At 31.1% G+C, this 15,869-nt stretch overlaps 2 protein-coding genes across 2 annotated transcripts; one reads left to right on the forward strand and one right to left on the reverse strand.

Moving 5' to 3' along the window:
* Window positions 1–338: 338 nt before the first annotated feature.
* Window positions 339–6,241, forward strand: LOC107925051 (RNA-binding protein 39). The gene is made up of 13 exons (XM_041082332.1): window positions 339–1,132; window positions 1,522–1,600; window positions 1,731–1,787; window positions 2,338–2,393; window positions 3,259–3,490; window positions 3,839–3,925; window positions 4,004–4,081; window positions 4,232–4,315; window positions 4,542–4,606; window positions 4,678–4,873; window positions 4,973–5,061; window positions 5,800–5,914; window positions 5,999–6,241. The coding sequence occupies exons 1-13, from the start codon at window positions 561–563 to the stop codon at window positions 6,032–6,034; spliced, it is 1,746 nt and encodes a 581-aa protein (XP_040938266.1). The 5' UTR covers window positions 339–560; the 3' UTR covers window positions 6,035–6,241.
* An 8,212-nt stretch (window positions 6,242–14,453) lies between these two features.
* LOC121210570 (uncharacterized) lies at window positions 14,454–15,396 on the reverse strand. Its single transcript, XM_041082333.1, has one exon. The coding sequence runs from the start codon at window positions 15,166–15,168 to the stop codon at window positions 14,806–14,808; it is 363 nt and encodes a 120-aa protein (XP_040938267.1). The 5' UTR covers window positions 15,169–15,396; the 3' UTR covers window positions 14,454–14,805.
* Window positions 15,397–15,869: the final 473 nt, after the last annotated feature.

Consider the following 15,869-nt stretch of genomic DNA (forward strand, 5'->3'; position numbering starts at 1 on the left):
CCTGAATAAAAAATTTGGATGATAATAACTTTTTTAGTCAATTGAAAAAGAAAAGTAAAAAAAAAGGGAATATGAACAATTTTTTAACTGAGATTTAGAATTTCAAAATTTTAATTAATTAAATTTATTTAATAAAAAATATATTCTCATCTCAATAAGAAATTAAAGTTGACACTTAAAATTTAATTGGACTACTATGTAATATTACTGTTAAAAAAATGAATAAATTTAATAGAAAAATGATCATTTTGTAATAAAATAATAACATAAATTACTAAAACTTGAACTTTTAAATATGTATAACTAAAATATAATCTGAAATAAATAAAAATGACAAATTAATCTCTTAAAAACCCACGAGTCAATGCCAATTACATCCTAACCCCACGTCCCTCCCAGATTTCGACTTTCGAGGACCAAATTAAACCCTAACTTCCCCAAACCCCCTCAATTGAAAGTTGAAACCTCCAACAAAACCCTAACTCCCCCAAACCCTAGCCCTGCGATTCATAGACTTGAAGAGCAAGAGCTGAAATCTTCCAATTTTTCGAGAATAATTAATGGATTTCGACGAGTACGAGTATTTGGAGAAAACCGTGGAGGAGCAGGAAGATTCGAAGAAGAAGACCAAAGACGGAGGAGGAGTGGGGGATAAGAACGAGAGAAGCTATAGGAAGAGAGATAGCGAGAGAGATGAAGAGGATGATGAAGGCAAGAGTAGTAGCAAGAAATCGAGAAGCGGTCGCGAAGAGGATGACGAGGAGAGGCGAGATCGTGACAAAGATCGGCGTAGAAGCAGCCGTGATAGAGAAAGGGAAAGGGAAAGGCAGAGAGATAGGGATAGAGATTTAGAGAGGAGGAGCAGTAGAGGAAGGGAAAAGGAAAAAGATAGAGAAAGGGATAGGGAAAGAGAAAGGAGAGATAGGGATAAGGAGAAAGAGAAAGAGAAAGAGAGAGAGAAGGAGAGGAGAGAGAGGGAAAAGGAGAGAGAGAGGAGAGAAAAGGAGAAGGAGAAGGAAAGGGAGAGAGAGAGGAGAGAGAGAAGCAGCAGTAGGTCGAGGAGGCACGAGAGTGAGCGCGAGCGAGAGAAGGAGCGGGACAGAGAACGTGACATTGACATCAGAGACAGCAGGTGCCCTTTTATCGTCTCTTTCTCTAAGCAAACTGTGTTTTGAGGCAATTCCGTTGTGTTTTTTGCAATCCAATTGTGTTTCCTTTTTATGATCTAAGTGAGTTCAAGAACATGGTGGGGGTGTTCATTGTTGAGACAACTTCTCCTTGGGAGAGAATTTCATGCTCTATTTTGATGTTTAAGAATTTATCCACCTCAGTGATTGATGTGAAAGAAACATAGTGAGAGGGTTTTTTTTAGTAGTTTGCATCTGTAGAACTATTGTGCCATCTGGATGGGCATGTTTGATATATGTGGATGGTATGCTGTTCTAAATTTGGATAGACCAGTTTGCTAAGAGCAGGATTTTTGTGATATTCTAGATTATCTAATGAATATGTATGTTTCAGGAGATTTAAAGATAAGAAGGAAGCAACAGAGCCTGAAGCTGATCCTGAGAGGGACCAGAGAACCGTTTTTGCTTATCAGGTAGATGAATTCTGTTTTTTGCTTTCATCTTTGAAGGACTATTAGGCATAAATGTTATACCTATGTGTACAAACATGCATTTCCTTTTGCATTTATTGATTACTGTTGAATTTGAATTGGTTGATGGCAGATGCCTCTAAAAGCAACAGAGAGAGATGTCTATGAGTTCTTCTCAAAAGCAGGAAAGGTTAGTCAGGTTTAATTTGGTTTTTTTTTTCTTAATGTGAAGGTTGTATGCAATATTTTCACCATAGCTTTCAAGTATCCCAGGAGTCCATATTAATCAGTTTGGAAAAAGTTAATGTAAATGATTTTGAGAATACAAGTGTAAATTTAGAATTCTAGATTTGTTTCAATTAAATTCCTCATTTAGATTCGTGGTATGTGGCAATCTCATTTTGCATGGTCATCAATTTTGTTTCTTTTGTGCCTTCATAGATTGGTGATAATAACTATAAATTGATGCATATATGCGTAATATTGAGATACATCTACTTCCTCTTGCAGTATATGCTCCTCTGCCTTCAGTTACGAGTAGTATTATGAATTTGTTGTGTCTCAACATACTATACATGTGGGGTGAGTTAAAATCACATGTGTTAAAACAATATTTTCAGGAACCCTTTGATAGGTCTTTTATGATGAATGTTGAAAGTCTGGAATTTCCCGGTATATTTAATTTTTTGCAGCTACTGTTTTCTGTTTGATCTCATATTTATCTACATTATGATTTTCAGGTGAGGGATGTTCGGCTGATCATGGATAGGAACTCAAGACGATCAAAGGGAGTTGGGTATGTGCTTTTATGTTGAGCAAAGTTATACTTTCTTTTGCAGTCTTGTTAAATAAGTATTCGCGTCTATGCTTTCAAGAATCAAGTTTAACTGTATTCTTAAATTCACTAGCAATGCGATAATGATGATGGATGATGGGAATTGCACTCATGTTTAATCAATTCATGCTGCGTTCGCAAGGTAGATGACATATACCTAAATTTTTTTCTTCTCCCAGAATTCTACTGTTTTGAATTTTCTATGCGTTAAGGTAACAGATAAAGATGAGTACCTTCGACCAATTCTTAGCTTGTTAATGGTTCTGATAAGGATTTAATGATACTTCTTCGAACTTAATCTAAATGTGGTTTTTCTTATAGGACTTAAAACTCATTTGCAGGGCTTTTTCTTTTTTTATTCCCCTAATATGTTAATTTTCAATTTTTTTTTTGCTTGTTGAGGTTGAACGTGAGGGGTTGGGATGATTTCTTGGTTCTTATCTTCATCTTTGATTTTGGTAATTTTCAGAGTTAATTCTGACATCTTAGTTCTAGAGTATAACGTTAGAAGGTTGTTCCTTCTGGCTTTTTTTTTTCTTTTTATATTGTGAGGACAGGGCAACAATACAACCTCCTTTTTAAGTCCTGATGTGTTACTTGGTTATCTTGGTGTATGATATCTATTCAGCTTTTCTAATCTTGTTTTGCTGAGCTAACGTATTTTTATCACATGAGACATCAGATTCAACAAAGATACTCAGCATGAGCTTTCTGCACTACAGTTTTCTTTCCCTACATCTATTTGCTTTATTCTTTGTAAGTTTTGATCATATTTTTCCCCTCATAATTTGAGAGAAACTAATTACAGCCACTGATGAAATTGTAGGTACATTGAGTTTTATGATGTGATGTCTGTTCCAATGGCAATAGCGTTGTCTGGTCAACTGCTTCTTGGTCAACCTGTGATGGTTAAACCTTCTGAGGCTGAAAAGAATCTTGTTCAGTCCAATACTTCTGGTGCAGGCACAGGTGGTGTTGCTGGGCCATATGGAGCTGTTGATAGAAAATTGTATGTGGGTAACCTGCACTTCAATATGACAGAAATGCAGCTTAGACAGGTAATAGGACAATTAGCTTACCAGCATAATCAGAAGTTACTGATCTTTTATTTTGTTTATGAAAGACTTGTAATAATTTTCTTTTTATTCTTAAAATTTCTTTGCAATTGCTGACTGTAAGTTAAACTTGTTAAATGAAAATTTGTGGATGAAACACATTCCACAGAAGTTGCTTACGAAGTAGTTTGGAAAGAGTTTCATGACTGTTTGAGATGTATTTTATTCTCTGATCTGCTTCCTAATTGATACTATCCAGTTTTATATTTATCTTTGACTTGGTTATTATTATTTTAAAGGTACATGATTTTCATTCTAAACCCTTTTCTCATCATTATGTTAATGGCTCAGATATTTGAACCTTTTGGCCCAGTTGAGCTTGTACAACTACCACTTGACCTTGAGACTGGGCAGTGCAAAGGTTTTGGATTTGTTCAGGTAGTTAAAAGTTGAATTAAAATGTTTATTTTCATCACAATAATTATACATCTACTCATTTGTTGTTGTTCTTTACAGTTTGCTCAACTTGAACATGCAAAAGCAGCTCAAAGTGCATTGAATGGAAAGCTGGAGATTGCTGGTCGAACCATTAAGGTGGGCTTGTTAATTTCATGAGCTTTATAACAGTATTCTGAAGTACTATAATCGCTGTTCCATTTATGTGTGTTTGTTCCTCTGTAACTATTGCCGGCTTCTAATTGTAGTCTTCGAAATTAACATATTTGTGGTTATATTTGCAAATAGGTTTCATCTGTTACAGATCATGTTGTTACCCAAGATACTGCAGCAAAATCTGCTGACTTCGATGATGATGACGGTGGTGGCTTGGTAAGCTTGAATGCATATTATTGTATTGGTATTTTACAATTTCTAAACGATTTCAATGGCTGTTTTCAACATAAATTTTCAGCCAATTAAAGAATGATATCTAAATAATTCTATGGTTGAAACGATTTCTTCCGAGATTGCCTCATTCTAATAATTCTTAGGAAGTTTAAATTTTGTTTCTTGCTCTTTCTCTTTCTGCTTATTTTTCTCCTGTATTTTCATCCAGGCCTTGAATGCTCAATCAAGGGCATTGCTTATGCGGAAGCTGGACCGCTCTGGTATTGCGACAAGGTTGGTTTTTACTTTTAAATAGTCCTTTCCAATTTAAAATATAATATATCTAATGTAATAGTGATTGTCAGCATTACGGGCTCCCTTGGAGCACCCCTCCTTAATGGGTCAGCTCCGAATCCACAGGCTGTTACTTTACCTGTCAATGGCCAAGCTGCATATCCAACACCAATTCTACCTCCAATCATGTCTACTACAGCACTTGATTCTGTTGGCCAGCCCAGTGAATGTTTGCTGCTGAAGAATATGTTTGATCCTGCAACTGAGGTTTGAATTTTCTTTTGTTTAAACATGCTATTTCCTTGTTATCTTCTTCTTTTTTTATGGCTTGTACAAGGTAGTCATTTCCTGTAAGTTCTATTTCAGACGGAACCAGATTTTGATTTGGATATTAAAGAGGATGTCGAAGAAGAATGCAGCAAATATGGCAGGGTGAAGCATATATATGTAGACAAGTAAGCACTTTAGATAAGCTAATATTTTGCAGTTTTGTTTTGTAGTTGGCTTAATAATTGTGCTCCAGTAAAATCTATGCTTACTTTATTTTACTTGATGACTTCGTTAATGCATAAATCATATGGCTTTGCTTAGTAGAGGGGAAAGAAAATTGAAAAGATGAAAATTTGTAGTAGAAAAACAGAAGGAAAATATATATGTTTCTTTTGCATCAGAATTCCTTTTATTTCTTATATATATAATTACTTATGGGAAGAGATGCTTGGATTTTGGTACTGAAATCTGTATCCTTCATTCATGTGCTCTATAGACTGGAAATATAGGGCTATCAATCGAGGGGATCCTTGCGATTTTTAAATCTATTAATCTATTTGTATTGTTTGATGAAACTATTGAGACATACATGTACAATTTATGGTGAGTCGTGTTCATGGTGCATACCTGGTGGTATTTTCCTTTCCTGGTTAAACGGTTGGAATTCACATACTTCTGGTGGTATTTTCTCCATGCTTGACATCATTTGGTGCGGCCAATGCTTAATAATTTTGATCTGTCAGACTGCCCAATTCATTATCCTGAAGTACTTTTTGCCGAACATTTTCCCTTATTAAGTCAATTAAAAATGTTACTAAATTTGATCAGTAAAGATTTATTTGCTTTGCCTCTTACCGACTGCAGTTTTAGTGTTTTTTTATTCTTCTTTTTCTCCTTGTAATACTTCTTTGTCTTTTGTACAGGAACAGCGCTGGATGCGTCTATCTGCGATTTGACTCCGCAGAAGCAGCAGGTAAAGCTCAACGTGCAATGCACATGAGGTGGTTTGCAGGCCGATCAATATCAGCCTTATTTATGGTAAGTTGTTTACGACACATACATAGGTGGGTAGTTTTGTTATATTTTATCATGAAATAACATTTTTCATAAAAATCGTTGCAGCAACCCCAGGAGTACGAAGCGAGGTTTAAATGCTGAAGCAGATATTGGATTTGTTTGTTATGATATGATGTGTGTTGATGGGTGGTAGGGTGTTACTTTTGAAGACGCTTTTTATTGTGCTGAGTTTAGAATTTTATTATTATAAGCATAGTACACAACGACCTAATTGTAAGATAAATATTATTTGTTAACTCATTTTTTGTTCTGTAATAACGATGGAATTTCGGATGTCTTTATGATTCATTCAGAAAGCTTTATTTTTTTATATTGTGTTTAGGATAAGAATTGAAACGGGAAGGCTGATGGTGGGGAGCTTGGTAATTTGGATAAGGACTTGTGATAGATTTATTGAAAACAGTGGTGACAGTGATAGTGATCAATTCTTATTGTGGCGAGGTTGGTGCTGTTGTGGTGGTGAGGACTAAATCATGTATTTTGATTTAAAAGTTAGTAGTGGAAGCGATGAATAATTATGAGAAGCTCGACACCTCCTATCTTTAATTTTGTAACACCGGGAGTAATTACAATAATTTAATAATTAAATGTATACATTTCTTATTCAGACTAGAGTAAATTTATGTTTCATTTGTATATGCACCTAATAGCATGCAACAAATTCACTATATATATTATTATTAGAATATAAGATATAACGTTTGATTTTAATATTATTCAACAACCCCAAAATCTAACCTATTAGGTTTATGTCAAATTAAAATATGAATGAGGCCAGAATTATAGATTGAACGTTGTTGATGCACTGGAATTTTGAATTATATCTAATCTTAACATACAATTTGTATGTTGAGTAAAACATTCAGTGGTATTTTTATAATTTAAGTAGATAATATTATGGTTAACAATCCTACCTAAATAAACGTGTATATCTACATGTATATATCTACCATATACTAATAATTTGAAGTTATCAAGCTTACCATCCTCGATAATAAACTTGTTCTGTGAATAAAATCAACACTTCTTGTTTCAATATAATTCACAGAGATAATTCATTATACTTGTAATAATAATTTTAAGCTAATATGTAACTCCTCATAATCTAACCTATTTACCAATTTGCTTTCCTCTGACAAAAAAACATACATTATTAGTAAAACATATTTACAAGCATATAACATAGTTTATACCAAAATGACCCAACATTTAAGCCATGTCCTAAGATCACCAATTTGTTGTACAAATAATACATGTATCATCTAACAATTTAGATGTAATACCCTTAGCTCGTTTCTGTAGTTAGATCAGGGTTACGAAATGTTACTGTACAAAACAGAACCTTTAAATTCTATACAGAACAAGTAATTTAACTTAATTATAAATTCCAATATTTCATTCTAATCATAGCAAACATACACATTTGGGCATTAAGTCAAGCTATCGAAGTCCTAAAAACGATTTAAAAGAAATCGGGGATCGATCTGAATAAATCAAAAAAATTTTAGAAAAAAATGAAAATAATTGTGAAAACAAGGGTCACATAACTGTGAGGCTAGGTCGTGTGACATAGCCCAAACCGTGTGACTATCCATACCCTAGTGTGACTACTCTACACGCTCGTGTGCGCAAATCATGTAATTCTCTATGACTGTGTGGCTCAAGGTCACATGGTCGTGTCACCAGGCTGTGTAATTCTCTGTGCCCGTGTGAACTAATCTGCACCCAAAATTTTTAAGACACATGACCATGTGTCTACCCGTGTCCCAGGCTGTGTTCCATAATTAGCCCCTAAAACAAGCCATTTAAAGATCAAACCTTGCCTAACAAGCTACTCCATTTGCACACATACTCAACGACCCTAAACACACTTCAAACATTCATAACATACCAATTCAATCGACTTAGATCTTCTAATCAATATACCATTCAAAGGCATTTCATTTCATACCAAAACAAAATCCATTAAGAGCAGAACTATAATGCCATTACTCAATCACCAAACTTAGATAAAATAGCTACCTAATGTCAACCATTATCAATCCATTTCACCATTTAAAATAAGCATACCAAAATGACCATTTACATATAGCTTTTAATATATAAACAAACCAACTACACCATATATGCATCCAACCATTACAAAAGTAACCAAAGCACACAAAAACATAAATGAAATTAAACCCAATGCATACATTCCCACATCCTCACTCCAATCAACCATATAAACCATATATAAACATACCTCAAGCCATATATTACAAAGTACTTAAATGGACCAAAGGAAATAAACTTGCCAAAGCACTATAAGTCCAAACAAACAAAATATATTCACAAAAGGTATATTCATACCAAGTTGATCATTAGTATATTCAAAAACTTCCATTACAAAAAGTCCTATACATGCCATTTATAACCTTGGTTAAAATAACTAAAAACTACCAAAGTGATTGATGGATAGTGTGATAAGACTCCGATAAGATTCCAATCGATCGAGCTTCCGATGATCTACAAAATAGAGGAAAAACAAAGACGTAAACAACTAGTGCTTAGTAAGCTCGTATAAACTTAAACATAAACTTACCTTTTTAAACTAAATTTATAAAATATGCTTGACATCATTACCATGCTTATAAGCTTAATAAACTCTTATTTACCCACCAAACTCACAAATTAGTAAGTTCATACATAATTCATATAACTTCAACCATATCATGAGTGAATTTCCATATACAAACCATTCATCACATGTTTATTTAGTTCTCTTTCAATCCATTTGCATTCATTAAATTTACCTTTTCATAATATTATGAACAACCATCAATTTATATACATGCCTTTCTATTAACCTTTACTTACTTGTTGAACCATCTAGAATTTCATCAGATACTTAGGAATGCTCTCACACAGTGTGTCTTTTCAAGTAATCGTAACCTTTCCTTTTCAATAGTGCTCACAAAAGTTGTAAAATGGGCCTGCTCATACGAGTTGTAGGTCGGAATGTTAGCTACACGATGCTGCTCACATGAGTTGTGGAGAATCCGCAACAAATGTAAGATCTCAGACATCGGTAGGACATTCAAGACTAGCATTCGAAACCGTATAACCCTAATAACATGTCATTTGTATCCTAAGAATTCTTAAGGTTCTAATGGGATTACTTAATCATCAATTGTTTAAAACATCGTGATATTTCCGAGTCAAATTATATTCAACATATTATAACAAATAATCAAACCAACTATAATTAATATTATTATAATTCATACGAACTTACCTCGATGTCACAATCGTTTTAACAAAGTCGAAAACTAATCCAACACCTTAACTTTACCTCGATTTAAGTCCGATTGTTGTGTGTCTTGATCTAAATAATAATTTCATTCAATTAAGTACTTCAAATAACCTCAATTATTCAATTCAATCTATAAGTCATATTATCATGAAATTACAAAATTACCCCTCCTATTTTAACTTTTTCACAACTTAGTTCTTAAGCTCATAACTTGAAATTTCACCTTTTTTTTTTACCTAAAATATGTTAGTCGAGTATCCAATATACTCATATCAATCCACATTTTTTTTTCTTTTTACAAAATATAGATGAAATTCACCATTTAAATAATTTAATCACTAAACCTTAAATTCTCTAAACACTACTTAACAAAACATGTTAATTTAACAATCAAAATTAATAATCTATCAATTAATATCAAAACACACTCAAACTCAACCATGGCAAGTCCCTCAACCTTTAATATTTTTGCTAATTAATTTCTGAGCTAAGTAGATTAAGCTAAAACGAGCTCAAAAACAAAAATAATTAAAAATGGGGCTCAAACACATACCATGCAAGGAAACAAGTCTAGCTGAAACTTCAAACCCTTCTTTAATGGTATTTTAGGTTGAAACAAGCAAAAATGAAGAAGATGATATCATTTTAGTGATTTATTTTAGGTTTATTTAATTAATTACAATTTTACCACTAACTAATAAACTTATAAAATACCTAAATCATGTCTTTCATTGTCCACTATATTTATAAATGGCACAATTACCATCAAAACCCATTAATTTATTTTTCTAAGACCATTTAACCCATGTAATTAATAGAATTCAATTTTTACACCTTTTTCAATTTAGTCATTTTCACCTATTTAACTTTTTAAACTTTAAAATTTCTTAACGAAACTTTAATACGACTCTAATATAACCATATAGACTTTAAATAAACACTAAAATATTTACTCACTTGTTGGAATCATGGTCTCAAAACTACTATTTTTGATACCATTGAAGACGGCCTGTTACATCATCATCCAAAATAGCACATATATTAGCCCTATATACATACCATTCTCATTTCAATCCATCTATTAAATTCAACCTATCATCAATTCATACCATATTTACTCACCTTACACTTATTTAAGCTACATAACTAATTCATTTCAACCTATCACATAAAACATATACATTCTACCTATCAACTTTAACATTCAGCAATACTTTAACCAATTACTAAATGGTCCCAACTAAGTCACTTCTCATATTTACTAATTCGCCTATATAATTATTCCAAACATGTTAAAACATACCTATACCAACAAAGCACTAATCATTTATGCCACAATTCCATTCCAAACTTATATAATGCTAACATATCATCTACCAACATTAAAATATAAATCAAATTATACCAACTTTCATGTATTTATTTATATTTGTCATACCATTCATATTTTATGATTTAATCCATTATAAATCAATATTATCAAAGTTCTAATTAATCTAAACTAATAGATATTAAAAATAATCAAACATATTATAAAATTAAGATTAGAAACAATTGAAGTATTAAGGGCTAATTTGTAATTTTCTCTTCTCCTCAAAGTGGAGAACTTGGCCGAATTCCCTAGCTTCTTAACCAAGGTGGAAACGGGTAGAGAAGAGAGAATGAAGATGATAACATGTTTTTTTATTTTTTATTATATGTTTTAACATCTTTTGTTTTAAAAATAATATTATAATTTAACATATTTTTATTTTTTTTTCTACTTACTTCCACTAACCGTCCATGTCTTTTAGAATGTGCTAATTTCTACATAAACCCTTGAACATTAATTGATAAAGCCTTTTAATAGCGATATTTTTATGATTTAGTTTTTATATATTAATTAACTATCCAATTGACAAAAATTAAAGGATCAAAATTTAATTAAACTTTATACTAACCTTGTAAATATAAATAATAATATTTATGATCTCGAACATCAAAAATAGAGTTTCAAAACTACTTTTTTCAATACCACTGGCTTTAGAATCATTACACTTGTACCTTAATTAACTATCAATTAAATAAAAATTATTAGACCAAATTTTAATATATTTCTATACTAGCCTCATAAATATTAAATATTAATATTTATAAACTCAATTTACGAAAATGATAGTTCGAAACCATAATTTCTGACACCACCAAAAATCAAAATATTATAAATTTTAACAAAAATAAATTTTGAATCTATTTTTTTTTACTTAATTAAAGATAAAAGCTTAAATGCAAATTTAACTTGCAACATTCTTTTCATTTTTTTCTATCAAAAGTAATATTTAAATAATTAATTTTATCATTTTAAAAAATATTAATTTCATTTTATTTTATGCAAAATACGAGATATGTGTTGTTTAGATATTAAATTGAGAAAATCCTCATTATGTTGTTAAGCTTTAAATTTAGTAGTTATTACTAATTCTTTTTCCTTCTTGATTGAGAAACATGTTCTTTACATAGGAGTCTTGGTCATAAGTACATAAAGGATGGTACATTCCACAATTCGATGTACCATACAATACATGAATTTCATAAGTAATGAAAGATGAATAATGTCATGTACATAAATCACGTAAAGGATACTAATGGTCTTTCACATATATTTAGTCATCCAAGTGCATATATTATAATACTTCCTTCTGATTAATGATTATTTTTTATGATTATGTCTCGCTAAAATTTTGCCAATTAAATGGGATAAAAATTTATTAAAGGAAAAATAATATAATATTAAGTTTCAATGTTAGTCATGTGCTTCTTGAAAATTGAAAGTTGAAATATTGTAATTAAATTATTTCATGAATTATTTAAATATTTGCTTAGTAAGTATATCATTCTTAATTGTTTAATACATTTACTGAAAAAAATTTCTACTCCACTGATGGCTTAAATTATGAGCAGAGATATCGGGAATGTCTCCGAATTCAGTAACCCCTCATGCAATATTGTTGGCTTGCATTATCTATAAAAATCCATATACTTTTCTTATACGTTGAATCATAGTCTTAACCCCACATATTCACGACTTGCTTCATATATTAGTAATATTTTTGCATGATTTGATGAGATAGTAATGATTGTTTGCTTCAGAGACTGCCATGGGATAGTAATATCATGGCATGTGAAAACATAGTTGGTCTAAGACTGAACTTTATGATGACTAGAAAGATAACAGACGTCATTAATTTTGATTTTACTCCATTAGGGAAAGTAAATCCATATAAGATGTTCCATAGAGACAAACCATCTTATGCCTTTATGACTGTTGGTGCAGAATTAAACATGCAAGTAAATTGGCTACAAAGGCTATATCTAGTTTAGTGCAATTTGTGAGATACTTGAGGATCAATCATAACATAGCTTAATGGATAAAGCATAACTTTATAAAATCAAGATAAAATTTCAACCTATTGCAATTCTTGGCATCAAATTCCTTCTTTAAATAGATAGCAATTACTATCAACATTATTTTCATATCCATTTTCAATATAAAATTATACCGCATCTTTGTAATTTAATGGAGTATGCTTCAAACATTTTGATTTAGATACTATTTTATAACCACGAATACAAATAAATTATTATAACATCCGTTAAATATATATGTCACGTGCTTCACCAACTGTAAAAGATATGAAAATAATTGCATCCATAGCAAGAAAAGATGTTACAATAAGCGTGTCAGAGCTACTGATACAAATGCTTTTTGTTTGACTACTCAACCTATATTGCTTCTTCTCATTTCTTTTACAATTTGAGGCACAACCTCATTATCATTGTACATATTAGAAGCAATTATAGATGCAAACATATTATCAGCACCAATTTCTTTTCCTCCTCCTATACAAATCTCCAATAAATCGAAAATTCAGCTTTTAATAAAAGCACATTAACTAATTAACTTCGCAGGTTTTTGAATATAATGCTAACTCTTCCCACAAGGTGAAGGGAACAAAAATAACTCAACATGCAAAAATTGGTGTGGTTTGGTACTACTTCACCTTGTTTCCTACTATTCAATGGAGTATATTTTGTGGCTAGTTGTTTATTTTTTTTTTTTGAAAATTTTTACGGCGAAGAAATTAATTATTATTACCAAAGGTGAATATCTTGATTATGATAAAAAAAAAAGACAATAGTCATTTTTGTTATAGATTTGAGACAAGAAAGAGTAGTCGATTCAATTAATAACCAATCAACTTATATCTTAATTAATTTAATTAAACTAGTTTAACATAAGTCGGTTCAATTAATAAAGTCGATTAAAATGAATTTAGTTGCAAGAATAAAGTTAAAAATAACTTTTTTGGGAGAATTGAGATAAAATTATATATTTTTATAAGCTTCTAATTGATTTTGATGGCTTACTTTTTAATTCTTTTTAATAAATCTTTTATTAGGTGTTGGAGAAGTTATTGTGTAGGTTTTTCATGATGAACTTTTTCTGTACAAACACCATATTTTATATACCACCTCTGTATATTAGAAAACACACTGGTATATAAATCAAACATTTAAAGAGGTTAAATTTTATTATTAGTCCCTATATTTTGTAAAAGTTATAGAGTTAATTCATATATTTTAATTTAGTCATTTTTATTCTTTAAACTTTTCAATTTATAAAATTTCTTTTGTTACTAAATGGTACTTCTTAAATTTATTAAGTTATGCTATACTATTTCCACATATTACACACCACAAGTCCAGTTAATGGATTGTTAATTGTCATTAATCAAAATTGAAATTTCAAAATTTGAAAAAGTATAGGGACTTGAAATGATTCAGTAGGAGAATATGAACTAAATCTACAATTGTACATATAATATAAGATTGGAATTTGAATTTAAGCTAACAGAATTAACAGCTACTATTTGAGTTAGAACTAAAATTTTATAATCAATCAATTTAGAAAAATATATGGACTAAGAATGATTAAATTAAAGTAGATGGGCTAAATCTACAATTTTAGCAAATTATAAAGAATAATAGTACAATTGAACAACACGGAAACGCACGTATAGATAGCATTATGCAGGTCAAGCACATTTTAAGTTCATCATGTATTAAATTCTTCATCTTCGTTTAAATTTTCTAATCATGTATCGGATCAAGGAAAACACTTGCGTTTCATCACTTTTTGATCTCAATATAAAATAAGATTTTTTATTAGAGAAATAAGTACCACATAAAATTATATAATTAACCCAAAGACGAGAACAGCAGCTGAATTTGCATTGCAGATCAAAGGAATGGCAGCAGCCATGGTTAAACTGTGCTCAACCTTCTATCTAGAAAAACACCCTTTACCCTACAAGAAGTTTAAAATAAATAATTCTTCCCTAATCCCACTCTTAAAATTTCTAAATATTGAGCAAATTAAAAGTAAAAAGAAAAGTCAGTTGATCAAAGCTTCATGATCATGATTAATAATGACCAAAACCCAGAAGAAAACAAGTCTTCATTTTCAATTTTCCCTTCCAAAAACAAAATTACTAATCCCTCTTTACAGAAGTTAAGTCTAATTAATAATATTTCTAGAGGAACCGTAGCTAACCTTCATATACTTTGTCTCCTTGTAAATACTCTCTAGGAATCGATACCTCCGTTTCTTCGTTGGTCTCGAAATCTCCTCTTTCCCAAAAATTTCTTCAATCTTTGCTGAAGTTATCTCATTTTGACTTTGTTCCAAGCATCTCTCGTCTTTCATCATCTTCACTTTGATTTTCTGCTTCTTGTTGTTGTTGCCATTGCTGCTGCTGGTGCTACTGCTGTTATCTTCATCGCTGAGTAGCATCAGCTGTTGAGCGGCTGCTGCCATGTCCGAGTCCGACATTAACAACGTCCATTGCAACTCAACTGAAGAGTACTCAGATTCCAACATTGGGCCTCAAACGCAATCAATAGTTTAATGATTTCCTCTCTTCCTTCGATCTTCTTCTTTTTGTTGTTTATCAGATTGGTTTGGTTAATTGTTGAAGGGTATATTTGCATTTATGGGGGATTGGGAAGAGCGCGTTTCAAGGGCGTACGTGTTGTATAAGATTAAAAGATGTGTGAAGTTTTAATTCTGAAGGAAGAGAATGGAGAAGTGCAGTGCTGTTTCTAAGGAGGTGGGTAGAAAGATCATGGCTGCCGGATCTTATAATATAATTATATAATCTTTTGGTCGAACAAAAATATAATATTTAATCTTTTGATTTATCCCATGCTTCTAATTCTATTTTAACACACAACACCAAAAATATGAGCTTTGATTGTTTGACCGCTCTTTTCAACTCTATATCTCATCATTATGGGTGATACTACGCAATGTTGGGGGACCAAAATTTGTCACGATATGAAGAAATCGATTTTTTTTTTAATTTTGAGTTAATTAAATTGAATTATTTAATTTTTTTGAGTTAATTTAAATAAATAATTTGAATTTTGAGTTACACGACTTAAATTTTATAATTTAAATAATTTAAATAATTCAAATAATATGTTAATGTAAATACTTTTTTGGTCATTATCAATTTTGAAAATGAATAAATTGGTCTCTCTTACAACAAAAATTACAAAGAAATCCAAAATATAAAAAAA

Source organism: Gossypium hirsutum, chromosome A02, assembly GCF_007990345.1.
Source record: "Gossypium hirsutum isolate 1008001.06 chromosome A02, Gossypium_hirsutum_v2.1, whole genome shotgun sequence".
Lineage (NCBI taxonomy): Eukaryota > Viridiplantae > Streptophyta > Magnoliopsida > Malvales > Malvaceae > Gossypium > Gossypium hirsutum.

Bases quoted from the DNA above. Each gene is read 5' to 3' on its own strand.
- LOC107925051 (XM_041082332.1), top strand. From the start codon at position 561: ATGGATTTCGACGAGTACGAGTATTTGGAGAAAACCGTGGAGGAGCAG. The intron at 1,133-1,521 runs GTGCCCTTTTAT...TGTATGTTTCAG, and splicing joins ATTGACATCAGAGACAGCAG to GAGATTTAAAGATAAGAAGG. The intron at 5,062-5,799 runs GTAAGCACTTTA...TCTTTTGTACAG, and splicing joins AAGCATATATATGTAGACAA to GAACAGCGCTGGATGCGTCT.
- LOC121210570 (XM_041082333.1), bottom strand. From the start codon at position 15,168: ATGTTGGAATCTGAGTACTCTTCAGTTGAGTTGCAATGGACGTTGTTA.